This window comes from Hemitrygon akajei, chromosome 4, assembly GCF_048418815.1.
Source record: "Hemitrygon akajei chromosome 4, sHemAka1.3, whole genome shotgun sequence".
NCBI lineage: Eukaryota > Metazoa > Chordata > Chondrichthyes > Myliobatiformes > Dasyatidae > Hemitrygon > Hemitrygon akajei.
In genome coordinates this window covers 199778049-199795120 of record NC_133127.1, presented here as the reverse complement: position 1 = coordinate 199795120, position 17072 = coordinate 199778049, and the positions used below count along the sequence as shown (strand labels likewise).

At 49.2% G+C, this 17072-nt stretch overlaps 1 protein-coding gene across 1 annotated transcript in view; it reads right to left on the bottom strand.

Annotated features, from left to right (window-relative positions):
* Window positions 1-2563: 2563 nt before the first annotated feature.
* Window positions 2564-17072, bottom strand: part of slc6a7 (solute carrier family 6 member 7) — a 92184-nt gene continuing 77675 nt past the window's right edge. Inside the window, exons 13-15 of the mRNA XM_073044423.1 lie at window positions 15473-15591; window positions 3777-3950; window positions 2564-3014 (exon numbers count right to left, since the gene is read on the bottom strand). Of these exons, the coding sequence (XP_072900524.1) occupies window positions 2886-3014; window positions 3777-3950; window positions 15473-15591 (422 nt within the window). The 3' untranslated portion in view covers window positions 2564-2885. The remainder of the gene's footprint in view (window positions 3015-3776; window positions 3951-15472; window positions 15592-17072) is intronic.

Sequence of the window (17072 nt, the reverse complement as noted above, 5' to 3'; positions counted from 1 at the left end):
TCTGCTACAAATACAGAAGAAGCCAAAGTCAGGCTCTGGGTTTGTGTGTGTTGTGGGGGGTGGAAGCAGAATCTGAGTGGGTGGGGGTGGAGTATGCAAGGAGCCCCCAGACCATTCTGCCAATCAACGCAGCCCATTCCCACCTAATCCCGTTTCCGCAGTGTTGATCCCAAACCGGGGTCGTTCCCCGGTAGATGGCAGCCGCTGCGGAACATCGTCATCAACTTGCCCCTGCTCCCCTCCCCACCCACTGAGACCACTCCCCATCCAATGTCCCCTACCTCCCCCTCCACACCCCTCACCCTGCTCTCCATCTCCCTGCACACCATCGCTCCATCTGACACTCCCCAGCCCACATTTCCAACTGCGGGACCAGTCTGCAATCGGCCTGCACTGCACTGTCCCTCGGTAACTGTGACACTTGATTCTGCATTCTGTTGTTGTTTTCCCTCGTACTATCTCAGTGCACTGGGTACCGAACTGACCCGCAGGGAGCACCAGTGCCCTTTGCCCTGCGGCTGTGATGGGATCAGGTGGCGACACCAGAGTCCGGGGAGAGGGGTGGGGGTCAGGGTCAAGGATATGGGTATTGACTGACACACAGGGAGAACTGTGGGAGGGGCAGTATGGAGAGAGTGTCACACCGTGGGGGGGGGGGTTGACAACACTGAGGGAGGGTCACACTGTGGGAGAGGTGGTACTGAGGGAGGGTCACACTGTGGGAGGGGTGGTACTGAGGGAGGGTCACACTGTGGGAAGGGTGGTACTGAGGGAGGGTCACACTGTGGGAAGGGTGGTACTGAGGGAGGGGTGGTACTGAGGGAGGGTCACACTGTGGGAGGGGTGGTACTGAGGGAGGGTCACACTGTGGGAAGGGTGGTACTGAGGGAGGGGTGGTACTGAGGGAGGGTCACACTGTGGGAGGGGTGGTACTGAGGGAGGGGTGGTACTGAGGGAGGGTCACTGTGGGGGGGTGGTACTGAGGGAGGGTCACACTGCAGGAGGGTCATACTGTGGGGGGGGTGGTACTGAGGGAGGGTCACACTGTGGGAGGGGGGATACTGAGGGAGGGTCACACAGTGGGAGGGGTGGTACTGAGGGAGGGTCACACTGTGGGAGGGGGTGTGGTACTGAGGGAGGGTCACACTGTGGGAGAGGGGAGGGGGTGGTACTGAGGGAGGGTCACACTGAGGGAGGGGTGGTACTGAGGGAGGGTCACACTGTGGGGGGGGTGGTACTGAGGGAGGGTCACACTGTGGGAGGGGGTGTGGTACTGAGGGAGGGTCACACTGTGGGAGAGGGGAGGGGGTGGTACTGAGGGAGGGTCACACTGTGGGAGTGGTGGTACTGAGGGAGGGTCACACTGTGGGAGGGGTGGTACTGAGGGAGGGTCACACTGTGGGAGGGGGTGTGGTACTGAGGGAGGGTCACACCGTGGGAGGGGTGGTACTGAGGGAGGGTCATACTGTGGGAGGGGGATACTGAGGGAGGGTCACACTGTGGGGGGGGTGATACTGAGGGAGGGTCACACTGTGGGACGGGTGGTACTGAGGGAGGGTCACACTGTGGGAGGGGGTGTGGTACTGAGGGAGGGTCATACTGTGGGAGGGGGTGTGGTACTGAGGGAGGGTCACACAGTGGGAGGGGTGGTACTGAGGGAGGGACACACTGTGGGAGAGGGTACTGAGGGAGGGTCATACTGTGGGAGGGGGATACTGAGGGAGGGTCACACTGTGGGGGGGTGATACTGAGGGAGGGTCACACTGTGGGACGGGTGGTACTGAGGGAGGGTCACACTGTGGGAGGGGGTGTGGCACTGAGGGAGGGTCATACTGTGGGAGGGGGATACTGAGGGAGGGTCACACTGTGGGGGGGTGATACTGAGGGAGGGTCACACTGTGGGAGGGGTGGTACTGAGGGAGGGTCACACTGTGGGAGGGGGTGTGGTACTGAGGGAGGGTCATACTGTGGGAGGGGGGATACTGAGGGAGGGTCACACAGTGGGAGGGGTGATACTGAGGGAGGGTCACACTGTGGGAGGGGGTGTGGTACTGAGTGAGGGTCACACTGTGGGAGGGCTGTTCTGAGGGAGGGTGACAATCGAGTGTGGAAGAGAGGGTGGTGAATTCATTGCCACAGACAGCTGGGGAAGCCATTTATTAGTTAGATTTAAAGTGAAGGGTGATAGGTTCTTGGTTAGTCTGCGTATCAAAGATTACGGGGAGAAGGGGTTGAGAAGGAAAATAAATCTGCTCCTTTGTCTTAAGGTCTTAAATCAGCCATGATGGAACAGCAGAGCAACTCGATGGGCCGAGTGGCCTGTGTCTGATGGTTTTATGACCTTATTGTCTTCCTGTGCTGCACCTTGTAGTACAATCCATTATGGTTTTCCCTTCTACTGTTTAATGACTGCCCCACTGCCCAAAGGTATACTGACCCTTGTAGGTTGTCCTGTGATTAGATCAGGGTTAAATAAGCAGGTTGCAGAGGGGAGTGGCTCTTTGGGCCAGAAGGGCCTGTCCCACACTGCATCTCATAAAAACAATAAATTAATAGCACGTGAGGCGAGCATTTCTCTGTATCTCGGTACATGTAACAATATTAATCCCACCCAATGCCAAACGTTTTCCAAAGGAGTGACCGAACCGGCTGGTCTAGTGTCAGTGAGCACAGGGCACAGCATGGACTCGCTGGGGCACCGTTGTTGTTGTCAGATGTAGGTATGAGCGTGCGGTGACCATTCGGACTCCAGGACCGCACGGCCGCTCCATCGCGGTGTGGGCAGCTGCTAGTTCTGTCCTGCTGGGTCTGGGGCATGGACCTGCTTGAGGGAGTTCACACCCTCACCCAGCGAGGCTCCCTCTGCTGCCGGTGAGAGAGGCACCTCACACTTCCGTAAAGTCATGGTCGGTCAGTGTCACGGAGAAGGGAACGTCGATGGTTTCCAGGGTGAAGGTCCGGTCTCCGCCGGTCACTTTCCAGGAGTTCAGGGGCCGGATGGCTTTCTGAAAGCGCTGTGGGAAGAGAAGAACTGATATCAGACGTCAGTAGCTTGGTCCCACCCCAATGGCCAGAGGTTATGCCTGGCCGGACAGTAGCAGTGGCCAGGCACAGGTCACAGGTCTCGCTGACCATCGGTTAGTGGTACACACTCCAGGTCCTGAGGTCAAATCCAGGAGATGCAGGGAGGGGTAGTAGTGAGGGAGAGGAGGCCACTCAGTGGAAGGGGCAGTACTGAGGGAGCATTACAATGAAAGGGGCAGTACCAAGAGAGGGTCACACAGTGGGAGGGGCAGTGTTCAGGGATAGTCACAGTGGGAGGGGCAGTACTGAGGGAGGGTCAATGGGAGGGGCAGTACTGAGGGAGGGTCACAGTGGAAGGGGCAGTACCAAGAGAGGGTCATACAGTGGGAGGGGCAGTGTTCAGGGATGGTCACAGTGGGAGAGGCAGTACTGAGGGAGGGTCAATGGGAGGGGCAGTACTGAGGGAGGGTCACAGTGGAAGGGGCAGTACCGAGAGGGTCACACAGTGGGAGGGGCAGTGTTCAGGGATGGTCACAGTGGGAGAGGCAGTATTGAGGGAGGGTCACAGTGGGAGGGGAAGTGCTGAGGTTCAGAAGTTCCCTCTCTTAGGCAATGACGCACTCTACATGGAGGGTGATGCCCTCGTGACCTCTTCATTAGTGCCCACGTGCCCCTCAGGCATCACTTCTCTGGAATGATCTGTTATTATGGTCTGCTGGAGGGAAAAGGCAAATTTGAGAAGTCATTCTTACATCTCGTAGTGTTCCTGACTCTTTCACCACTGCAGCTATAGCCCAGAGAGGGATCTGCACACAGCATACAACCCCCAGGCACACACCGAGCGCCTTCCCCCACACTGGGTACTCGTAGGTTCCATAGTGCAGGCTTGTGTTGTACATCTCGATGAAGATGTACATCAAGATAAACTGTAATGGAGAGATGGAGTTAGATAAAGGAGGTTTTACACTTGAAACCCACTCGATACAATACACAACACGTCACACCCACAGAACTCTTATCACAGCCCGCAGGTCTGTGTGCGAAAAACCGTGGTCCCACCAATGTGGTCGAGTTTTCTGAAGATGTAACCAAGTGAATTAATGAGCCCAAGGTGGTAGATGTTGTCTATGTGAACTTTTGCAAGGACTCTGACAAGGTGTCCCATTGACAGCTTAAAGTTATAAGAAGGGGAAAGATGAAATAATTAGGGCAAACTGGCCAATAATATAAAGCTGGATACTAGAACTGTTTTCAGTTATATAAAGAGTAAAAGGGAGGTGAGAGTTGATATTGGACCACTGGAAAATGATGCTGGTGAGGTAGTAACGGGGACAAAGAAATGCCAGATGAACTTAATGAATACTTTGCATCAGCCTTCACTGTGGAAGACCCTCGCAGTGTGCCAGAGGTCTGTGAGTGTCAGGGAGCAGGAGTGAGTGTCATTGCTATTACAAAGGAAAAGTGCTAGGCAAACTGAAAGGTCTTAAGTTCACATAAGTCAATTAGGCCAGATTGACTACATCCCCGAGTCCTAAGAGAGGTTATTGAAGACATTGGTCACGATCTTTCAAGAATCACTTGATTCTGGCATGGTTCCAGAGGACTAGAGGATTGCAAATGTCACTCCACTCTTTAAGAAGGGAGGAAAGCAAAAGAAAGGAAGTTATAGCCAGTTAGCCGAACCTCAGTGGTTGGGAAAGTGTTGGAGTTTATTATTAAGGATGAGGTGTTGGGGTACTTGGAGACTAATGATAAAATAAGTCAAAGTCAGCATGGTTTCTGTGAAGGGAAATCTTGCCTAACAAATCTGTTAGAGTCCTTGGAGGAAGTAACAAGCAGGGTGGACAAAGGAGAGGCAGTGGGTGTCATTTACTTGGATTTTCAGAAGGCATAGAACATAGAATAGTACAGCACATTACAGGCCCTTCAGCCCACAATGTTGTGCCGACCCTCAAACCCTGCCTCCCATATAACCCCCCACCTTAAATTCCTCCATATACCTGTCTAGTAGTCTCTTAAACTTCACTAGTGTATCTGCCTCCACCACTGACTCAGGCAGTGCATTCCACGCACCAACCGCTCTCTGAGTGAAAAACCTTCCTCTAATATCCCCCTTGAACTTCCCTCCCCTTACCTTAAAGCCATGTCCTCTTGTACTAAGCAGTGGTGCCCTGGGGAAGAGGCACTGGCTGTCCATTCTGTCTATTCCTCTTAATATCTTGTACACCTCTATCATGTCTCCTCTCATCCTCCTTCTCTCCAAAGAGTAAAGCTCTAGCTCCCTTAAAGCCTTAGCTCCCCAGCATTTGATAAGGTGTCACTCATGAGGCTGCTTAACAAGATAAAATCCTATGGTGTTACAGGAAAGATACTGGCATGGATAGAGGAATGGCTGACAGACAGGAGGCAGTGAGTGGGAATAAAGGGGTCTTTTCTGGTTGGCTGCCGGTGACTAGTGATATTCCTCAGGGGTCAGTTTTAAGACCACTACTTTCCACATTGTTTGTCAGTGATTTAGATAATGGATTTGATGGCTTGTGGCAAAGTTTATGGATGATACGAAGATAGGTGGAAGGGTAGGTAGTGCTGAGGAAGCAACGTGATTGCAGCAGGACTTAGACAAATTGGAAGAATGGGCAAAAAAGTGACAGATGGAATACAGTGTTAGGAAATGTATGAAAATGCATTTTGATAGAATGAACAATAGTGTAGATTATTATCTAAATGGGGAGAAGGTTCAAACATCAGAGGTGCAGAGGGACTTAGGAGTCCTTGTGCCCAAGACTCCCAGAAGGTTAATTTACAGGCTGAACCTGTGGTAAAGGTGGCAAATACAATGTTGGCATTTATTTCCAGGGGAATAGAATATAAAAGCAAGGAGATAATGCTGAGGCTTTATAAAACACTAGACAGGTTGCACTTGAAGTATTGTCAACAGTTTTGGGCCCTATAATTCAGAAAGGATGTGTTGTCATTGGAGAGAGTCCAGAGGAGGTTCACAAGGATTATTCGGGAATGAAGGGGTTAACATATATGGAGCATTTGGCAGCTTTGGGCCTGTACTCACTGGAATTTAGAAGAATGCTGGGGATCTCATTGAAATGTACTGAATCGTGAAAGGACTGGATTTGGTGGATGGGGAGAAGATGTTTCCTTTGGTGGGGGAATCCAGAACTAGAGGGCACAGACTCAGAATTGAGGGGTGTCCTTTTACAACAGAAGTAAGGAGGAATTGTTTTAGCCAGAGAGTAGTGAATCTGTGGAATGCTCTGCCTCAGACTACAGTGGAGGCCAAGTCCATGCGTATATTTAAGGCAGAAGTTGATAGTTTCCTGATCGGTCAGGGCATCAAAGGATATGGCGAGAAGGCAGGTGTATGGGGTTGTGTGGGGTCTGGGATCAGCCATGATGGAATGGCGGAGCAGACTCGATGGGCAGAATGGCCTAATTCTGCTCCTATGTCTTCTGGTCTTATGGGGTAAATAGTTTGATTTGTCACATGTACATCGAAACACACAATGAATTGTTGTCAGCGGTGAACAGAGTCTATTCACAAGCAGGGGACAGCCCAAAGCTGTCACCACTTCAGGCACCTGTATAGCATGACCCAAACTCACAAACCCTAACCTACACTTCTTTGGAATGTGGGAGGAAACTGGAGCTTCTGGAGGAAACCAGAGCACGTGGTCATGGTGAGAACGTATAAACTCCTTAAAGACTGCAGCAGGAATTGAACCCATGTCACTGGCATTGTCACTGTTACGCTAAATGCTGTGCTACTGTGTCACTCCTCAACAAGGTCACCGTCAGTCTGCGTCACTCCTCAACAAGGTCACTCCTCACTCCCCTTCACTCCTCAACAAGGTCACCATCACTCTCCTTCACTCCTCAACAAGGTCACTCCTCACTCCCCTTCACTCCTCAACAAGGTCACTCCTCAGTCTCCTTCACTCCTCAACAAGGTCACCGTCAGTCTGCGTCACTCCTCAGTCTCCTTCACTTCTCAACGAGATCACTCCTCACTCTGCTTCACTTCTGTACATCATATAACCATATAACAATTTATAACAATTACAGCACCAAACAGGCCATCTCAGCCCTTCTAGTCCGTGCCGAACGCTTATTCTCACCTCGTCCTGCTGGCCCGCACTTAGCCCATAACCCTCCATTCCTTTCCTGTCCATATACCTATCCAATTTTACTTTAAATGACAACACCGAACCTGCCTCTACCACTTCTACTGGAAGCTCGTTCCACACAAATACCACTCTCTGAGTAAAGTAATTCCCCCTCATGTTACCCTTAAACTTTTGCCCCCAAACTCTCAACTCATGTCCTCTTGTTTGAATCTCCCCTACTCTTAATGGAAAAAGCCTATCCACGCCAACTCTATCTATCCCCCTCATAATTTTAAAGACCTCTCTCAAGTCCCCCCTCAACCTTCATCGCTCCAAAGAATAAAGACCTAACTTGTTCAACCTTTCCCTGTAACTTAGGTGCTGAAACCCAGGTAACATTCTAGTAAATCTTCTCTGTACTCTCTCTATTTTGTTGACATCTTTCCTATAATTCAGTGACCAGAACTGTACACAATACTCCAAATTCGGCCTCACCAATGCCTTGTACAATTTTAACATTACATCCCAACATGAAATGCAACTTTTGCTTTACAATGGGATAAAAGTACAAACATGAAAATAAAATCAAAAATAAAAACTAACATGAAAATAAAAGACAATAAGTTGTTCATTGAAAGCGATGTTTAATAAGTAGGTATTTGAGCTGGTGTTTAAGGAGCAGAATTAGGCCATCTGGCCCATCGAATCTGCTCACCAATTTTACCATGGCTGATCCATTTCCCTCTCAGCCCCAATCTCCCGCCTTCTCCCCATGTCCCTTCATGCCCTGACCAGTCAAGAATCCATCAATCTCTGCCTTAAATGTACAGTGCCTATATAAAGTATTCACCACCCTTGGAAGTTTTCACGTTTTATTGTTTTACAACACGGAATCACAGTGGATTTAATTTGGCTCTTTTGACACTGATCAACTGAAAAGACTCTTTTGTGTCACAGTGAAAACACATTTCTACAAATTGGTCTAAATTTATTACAATTACTAAACACAAAATAATGATTTGCATATGTATTCACCTCCTTCAAGTCAGTATTTGCACCTTTGGCAGTAATTACAGCCTTGAGTCTGTGTGGACAGGTCTCTTTTAGCTTTGCACATCTAGACACCACAATTTTCCCCCATTCTTCTTTACAAAATTGCTCAAGATCTGTCAGATTGCATGGGGATTCTCAGTGAACAGCCCTTTTCAAGTTCAACCACAGATTCTCAATTGGGTTGAGGTCTGGAGTCTAACTGGGCCACTCCAGGACATTAACTTTGATGTTTTTAAGCAATTCCTGTGTAGCTTTGGCTTTATGCTTGGTGTTAATGTCTCACTGGAAAACAAATCTTCTCCCGAGCTGCAGTTCTCTTGCAGACTGCATCAGGTTTTCCTCCAGGGTTTCCCTGTATTTTGCTGCATTCATTTTACCCTCTACCTTCACAAGCCTTCCAGGGCCTGCTACAGTGAAGCATCCCCACAGCCTGATGCAGCCACCACCATGCTTCACGGTAGGGATGGTGTGTTTTTGATGATGTGTGGTGTTTGGCTTACACCAAACATCGCGTTTAGTCTGATGGCCAAAAAGCTCAATTTTGGTTTAATCAGACCACAGAACCTTCTTCCAGCTGACTTCAGAATCTCCCACATGCCTTCTGGCAAACTCTAGCTGAGATTTCATGGGAGATTTTTTTTCCAACAGTGGCTTTCTCTTTGCCACTCTCCCATAAAGCTGTGACTGGTGAAGCACCTGGGGCAACAGTTGTATATGCAGTCTCTCCATCTCAGCCACTGAAGCTTATAACCCCTCCAGAGTTGTCATAGGTCTCTTGATGCCCTCCCTCACTAGTCCCCTTCTTGCACGGTCACTCAGTTTTTGAGGACAGCCTACTCTAAGCAGATTTACAGCTGTGCCATATTCTTTCCATTTCTTGATGATTGACTTAACTGTACTCCGAGGGATATTCAGTGACTTGGAAATTTTTTTGTATCCATCTCCTGACTTGTGCTTTTCAAAACCTTTTCACAGAGTTGCTTGGAGTGTTCTTTTGTCTTCATGGTGTAGTTTTTGCCAGGATACTGACTCACCGGCAGTTGGACCTTCCAGATACAGGTATATTTTTACTACAATCTATTGAAACACCTTGACTGCACACAGGTGATCTCCATTTAACTAATTATGTGACTTCTAAAACCAATTGGCTGCACCAGTGATGATTTGGTGTGTCACATTAAGGGGGGGGGGAATACTTACACAATCAATAATTTTGCGTTTTATATTTGTAATTAATTTAGATCACTTTGTAGAGATCTGTCTTCACTTTGACATGAAAAAGTATTTTTCAGTTGATCAGTGTCAAAAAAAGCCAAATTAAATCCACTGAGATTCAATGTTGTAAAACAATAAAACATAAAAACTTCCAAGGGGGATGAACATTTTTTCTAGACACTGTACATAAAGACTTGGCCTCTACAGCTGCCTATGACAAGGAATTCCACAGATTCACCGCTCTCTGGCTAAAGAAATTCCTCTTCATCTCTGTTCTAAAAGGACATCCCGTATTCTGAGGCTGTGTCTGGTCTTAGACTCGCCCACCAGAGGAAACAACCTCTCCACATTGACTCTGTAAAGGCTTTTCAATGAGGTCATCCCTCATTCTTTTGAATTCTAGTGAATACAGGACCAGAGCCATCAAACGTTCTTCATATGACAAGCCGTTCAATCTGGAACTTCCTTTAAACCCTCTCCAGGTTCAGGACATCCTTTCTAAGATAAAGGGCCCAAAATGTTCACAATCCTCCGAGTGAGGCTTCACCAGTGCTTTATGAAGTCTCAACATTACATCCTTGCTTTAATACTGTAGTCCTTTTAAAATGAATGCTAACATTGTTGCATTTGCCTTCGTCAGCACAGACTCAACCTGCAAATTAACTTCCAGGTAATCTTGCACAAGGACTCCCAAGTCCCTTTGCAACTCTGTTTTGTTATGTATTTTCTCTCCATTTAGAAAGTACTCAACCCTTTCACGTCTTCTATCAAAGTGCATGACCATACACTTCCCGACTCTGTTTTCTATCTGTCATTTCTTTGCCCATTCTCCTAATCTGTCTACGACCTTCTGCAGCCTCTCTACTTCCTCAAAGCTACCTGCCCCTCCACCTATCTTCATATCATCTACAAAATTTTCAACAAAGCCATCAATTCCATCATCTATATCATTGACATATAACATAAAAATATTCATAGACCTCTGTCATTGGCAGTCAACCAGAAAAGGCTCCCTTTAATCCCACTCTTTGCCTCCTGCCAATCAGCCATTGCTTTATCCATACTAGTATCTTTCCTGTAATACCATGGGCTCGTAGCTTCTCCTTGTCATCACTCCAACCCTCATCACCCAGGACGTGCTCTCTTCTCATTGTCATCACTCCAACCCTCATCACCCAGGACGTGTTCTCTTCTCATTGTCATCACTCCAACCCTCATCACCCAGGACTTGTTCTCTTCTCATTGTCATCACTCCGGACCCTCACTACCCAGGATATGATTTCTTCTCATTATCATCACTCCGGACCCTCACTACCCAGGACATGCCCGCTTCTCATTATCATCACTCCGGACCCTCGCCACCCAGGACATGCTCTCTTCTCATTATCATCACTCCGGACCCTCGCTACCCAGGACATGCTCTCTTCTCATTATCATCACTCCGGACCCTCACCACCCAGGACATGCTCTCTTCTCATTGTCATCACTCCAGACCCTCACCACCCAGGACATGCTCTCTTCTCATTATCATCACTCCGGACCCTCACCACCCAGGACATGTTCTCTTCTCATTGTCATCACTCCAGACCCTCACCACCCAGGACATGCTCTCTTCTCATTATCATCACTCCGGACCCTCACCACCCAGGAAATGCTCTCTTCTCATTATCATCACTCCGGACCCTCACCACCCAGGACATGCTCTCTTCTCATTATCATCACTCCGGACCCTCACCACCCAGGACATGCTCTCTTCTCATTATCATCACTCCGGACCCTCACCACCCAGGACATGCTCTCTTCTCATTATCATCACTCCGGACCCTCACCACCCAGGACATGCTCTCTTCTCATTATCATCACTCCGGACCCTCACTACCCAGGACATGCTCTCTTCTCATTATCATCACTCCGGACCCTCACCAACCAGGACATGCTCTCTTCTCATTGTCATCACTCCGGACCCTCACCACCCAGGACATGCTCTCTTCTCATTGTCATCACTCCGGACCCTCACCACCCAGGACATGCTCTCTTCTCATTATCATCACTCCGGACCCTCACCACCCAGGACATGCTCTCTTCTCATTGTCATCACTCCAGACCCTCACCACCCAGGACATGCTCTCTTCTCATTATCATCACTCCGGACCCTCACCACCCAGGACATGCTCTCTTCTCATTGTCATCACTCCAGACCCTCACCACCCAGGGCATGCTCTCTTCTCATTATCATCACTCCGGACCCTCACCACCCAGGACATGCTCTCTTCTCATTATCATCACTCCGGACCCTCACCACCCAGGACATGCTCTCTTCTCATTATCATCACTCCGGACCCTCACCACCCAGGACATGCTCTCTTCTCATTATCATCACTCCGGACCCTCACCACCCAGGACATGCTCTCTTCTCATTATCATCACTCCGGACCCTCACCACCCAGGACATGCTCTCTTCTCATTGTCATCACTCCAGACCCTCACCACCCAGGACATGCTCTCTTCTCATTATCATCACTCCGGACCCTCACCACCCAGGACATGCTCTCTTCTCATTGTCATCACTCCAGACCCTCACCACCCAGGACATGCTCTCTTCTCATTATCATCACTCCGGACCCTCACCACCCAGGACATGCTCTCTTCTCATTGTCATCACTCCAGACCCTCACCACCCAGGGCATGCTCTCTTCTCATTATCATCACTCCGGACCCTCACCACCCAGGACATGCTCTCTTCTCATTATCATCACTCCGGACCCTCACCACCCAGGACATGCTCTCTTCTCATTATCATCACTCCGGACCCTCACCACCCAGGACATGCTCTCTTCTCATTGTCATCACTCCAGACCCTCACCACCCAGGACATGCTCTCTTCTCATTATCATCACTCCGGACCCTCACCACCCAGGACATGCTCTCTTCTCATTGTCATCACTCCAGACCCTCACCACCCAGGACATGCTCTCTTCTCATTATCATCACTCCGGACCCTCACCACCCAGGACATGCTCTCTTCTCATTGTCATCACTCCAGACCCTCACCACCCAGGACATGCTCTCTTCTCATTATCATCACTCCGGACCCTCACCACCCAGGAAATGCTCTCTTCTCATTATCATCACTCCAGACCCTCACAACCCAGGACATGCTCTCTTCTCATTATCATCACTCCGGACCCTCACCACCCAGGACATGCTCTCTTCTCATTATCATCACTCCGGACCCTCACCACCCAGGACATGCTCTCTTCTCATTATCATCACTCCGGACCCTCACCACCCAGGACATGCTCTCTTCTCATTATCATCACTCCGGACCCTCACCACCCAGGACATGCTCTCTTCTCATTATCATCACTCCGGACCCTCACCACCCAGGACATGCTCTCTTCTCATTGTCATCACTCCAGACCCTCACCACCCAGGACATGCTCTCTTCTCATTGTCATCACTCCGGACCCTCACTACCCAGGACATGCTCTCTTCTCATTATCATCACTCCGGACCCTCACTACCCAGGACATGCTCTCTTCTCATTATCATCACTCCGGACCCTCACCACCCAGGACATGCTCTCTTCTCATTGTCATCACTCCAGACCCTCACCACCCAGGACATGCTCTCTTCTCATTATCATCACTCCGGACCCTCACCACCCAGGACATGCTCTCTTCTCATTGTCATCACTCCAGACCCTCACCACCCAGGACATGCCCTCTTCTCATTGCTACCCTCAGGGAGGAGGTTCAGGAGCCTGAAGACCCACACTCAGGAGTTCTTCTTCCCTTCCGCCATCTGATTACTGAATGATCCCAAAACCCAGAAACACTATTCTGCTAACATGAGGAAATCTGCAGATGCTGGAAATTCAAACAACACACACAAAATGCTGGTGGAACGCAGCAGGCCAGGCAGCATCTATAGGAAGACGCACTGTTGACGTTTCGGGCCGAGACCCTTTGTCAGGACTAACTGAAAGAAGAGATAGTAAGAGATTTGAAAGTGGGAGGGGGAGGGGGAGATCTGAAATGATAGGAGAAGACAGGAGGAGGTGGGGTAAAGCTAAGAGCTGAAACGTTGATTGGCAAAAGGGATACAGAGCTGGAGAAGGTAGAGGATCATGGGACGGGAGGCCTAGGGAGAAAGAAAGGGGGAGGGGAGCACCAGAGGGAGATGGGGAGCAGGCAAGGAATGGTTGTGAGAAGGACAGAGAGAGAAAAAGGGAGAGAGAAAGAAAAAGGGGGATAAATAAATAAATATGGGATGGGGCAAGAAGGGGAGGAGGAGCATTAACGGAAGTTAGGGAAATCAATGTTCATGCCATCAGGTTGAAGGCTACCCAGATGGAATATCAGGTGTTGCTCCTCCAACCTGAGTGTGGCCTCATTTTGACAGTAGAGGAGGCCATGGATAGACATATCAGAATGGGAATGGGACGTGGAATTAAACTGTGTGGCCACTGGGAGATACTACTTTTTCTGGTGGACCGAGCATTGGTGTTCAGCGAAACGGTCTCCCAGTCTGCGTCGGGTCTCACCAATATATAAAAGGCCACACCGGGAGCACTGGACGCAGTATACCACACCAGCTGACTCACAGGTGAAGTGTCGCCTCACCTGGAAGGACTGTCTGGGGCCCTGAATGGTGGTGAGGGAGGAAGTGTAAGGGCAGGTGTAGCACTTGTTCCGCTTACAAGGATAAGTGCCAGGAGGGAGATCGGTGGGAAGGGATGGGGGGGGACAAATGGACAAGGGAGTTGCATAGGGAGCAATCCCTGCGGAAAGCAGAAAGGGGGGGAGGGAAAGATGTGCTTGGTAGTGGGCTCTCTTTTTTTCGTTATTTTAATATATATTATTAAAATTTATAGTATTTGATCTATTGCACTATGCTGCTGCCTCAAAACAACAAATTTCATGACATCTGACAGTGATAATAAACCTGATTCAGATTGAGGCAGTACAACTAAATGACACTCAGACAGGTTTGTGGACAGGAAAGACTGAGAGGGATATGGGTCAAATGCAGGAAAATGGGACCGGCTGCAGAAAGCACCATCATTGGCATGGACGGATGTGTCAGACAGATCATGGATGTGTTGAACTGATGTCTGGGACGGATGATTGGGATGGATGTGTCGGATCGATGACCGGGAAGGATGGTCAGGATGGATGTGTCGGACGGATAGTCGGGAAGGATGGTCGGGATGGATCTGTTCCCTCCAACACCGGCCCAGGCAGACTAATACACCCTTGCGTGATAAGACATTAAAAGCCGCCACCTTTTCATGTAGCATGTTGTAGAACATTGGCTTCACTTTTGGCACGTTGGCTTCTCAGTATTGAGTACAGGAGATGGGATGCAGTTTAGGAGAAGGGCCAAAGGGTTGTAGACTTTACCCACCCCTCCCTGAATCCTTGATGTCCTGAGCATTTGTATTGCAGAACACTGACCTTTCATCAGCCACCCATTCACACTAATCCCATTCCATTCCCCCTATATTCTCATCCTCTCCCCCCCCCCCCCAGACACTACCTCCACCCACACACTTACGGGTTAACATCACAGTCAATTAACCCACCAACACAATAAGGAGGGGTGGTAGGGAGAGATGGGAAGGGGTGGGAAAGATGGGGGGAGATGAGGGGGAAAGGGAGAGGGAAATGGGAAGGAGAAGGGAGGGGAGGGGAGGAGAGAAGAGAGAGTGGAAAGGAAGGGGAGAGGGTCTGCACCTTACCAATAGCAGGAGGGGTGTGAAGGGGAAGGGAGAGGAGGAGGGAAAGGGAGAGGAGGGGAGAGAGGGAGAGGAGGGGAGAGAGGGATAGGGAATGGGAGCGGGTCTGCACCTTACCAGTTGCAGGAGGGATGTGAAGGGGAAGGGAGAGGAGGAGGGAAAGGGAGAGGAGGGAAGAGAGGGAGAGGAGGGGAGAGAGGGATAGGGAATGGGAGCGGGTCAGCACCTTACCAATAGCAGGAGGGGTGTGAAGGGGAAGGGGAGAGGAGGAGGGAGAGGAGGGGAGAGAGGGATAGGGAATAGGAGCAGGTCTGCACCTTACCAATAGCAGGAGGGGTGTAAAGAGAGCCCAGCAGGCTTTGAAGTAGATCAGAAGTTTGCTATACCAGGGCGGGCAGAGACGAAGCATGTCGATAATGTCCTCACAGAACTGGTTGACCCCTGTGGGAAGAGTAGGGCAGGGAGAGACAGAGTTACATTGCCATAGCACCGTGTGGCAGCTCAGTCACATGGGCCCTTGTGCTCCGCGCATTGCTCACGCAGTCTTTGGCCGACTGAGTTTGCGCTGACTGTCCCCCATGTATACCAATTCCATCTCACTCTCCCCACGCTGCCACCAACACGCCCAGTTTCCACCCCTCACCCAGGTACTAGGGGCAATTCCACCTCTCACACACATACCAGGGGCAATTCCACCCCACCCATATACGAGGGGCAATTCCACCTCTCACACATACCAGGGGGCAATTCCACCCCTTAAACATGTACCAGGGGCAATTTACAACAGCCAAGTCATCCATTGACCTGCATATTGGGAGGTGGGAGGAAACCAGAGCACCCAGGAGAAATTCATATGGCCAAAAGGAGAACGTGTAAACTCCACACAGACAGTGCCATAAACTGAAAATTGCTTGCTCTTAGTTATGCCACCAATTAATCTCCTTCTCATGTTCTTTCACCTTGGCCCATCCCTGTATTGTATTGAACTATGTTCCACCATTGAGAAGCTCTACACAGAGCAACGTCGCAGGAAAGCAGCATCCTTCATCAGTGACCCCACCACCCAGGATATGCTCTCTTCTCACTGCCGCCATCAGGAAGAAGGTACAGGAGCCTCAAGACTCACACTAACAGGTTCGGGAACAGCTATTAACCCCTCGACCCTCAGGCTCTTGAACCAGAGGGATAACTTCACTCAATTTCACTTGCCCCATCACTGAACTGTTCCCAAAACCTATAGACTCACTTCCAAGAACTCTTCATCTCATGTTCTTGATATTTATTGCTTATTTATTTATTATTATTATTTTTCTCTTTTGTATTTGTGCAGTTTGCTTTCTTTTGCACATTCATCGCTTGCCTGTCCTGTTGGGGGAGGTCTTTCATTGATTCTATTGTGTTTCTTGGATTTACTGTGAATGCCCATGAAAAAGCCAATCTCATGGTTGTATACCGTGATATATATGGATCTATTAAATAAGTTGTTTGTGCTTGTTTGTCCTGTAATATTATATCCAGATGGTTAACAGATAATATAGATTGTTATATAATAATGGACTAGTTGTAATATCATTTGTAGGACCCTGACTCTAAAACTAAATTAGGCTTATATTAATAGTAAGGTCTGGTGTCCTTTATGAGTTTGCATTTTAAACCAAGACTTTGGTGAATGACATTTGCCACTTGATTGTGTTTGTGTAAGTAATCAGATTGAGTTAAACTGCCGCAGGATCCTGTTTATTCATGTCCACAGATGCTGTCTGACCTGCTGAGTTCCTCCAGCATTTGTGTGTGCTGCAGGATCTTGTAATGTGTTGGATTGGTTCTGGTTTCCCTCGGCATTTTCCCATTTATCGTCTTGAATTTGTTGGTATTTTATTATGTATTTTGATAAGTTTTTTGTGTGAACCACCTGGTTCTGT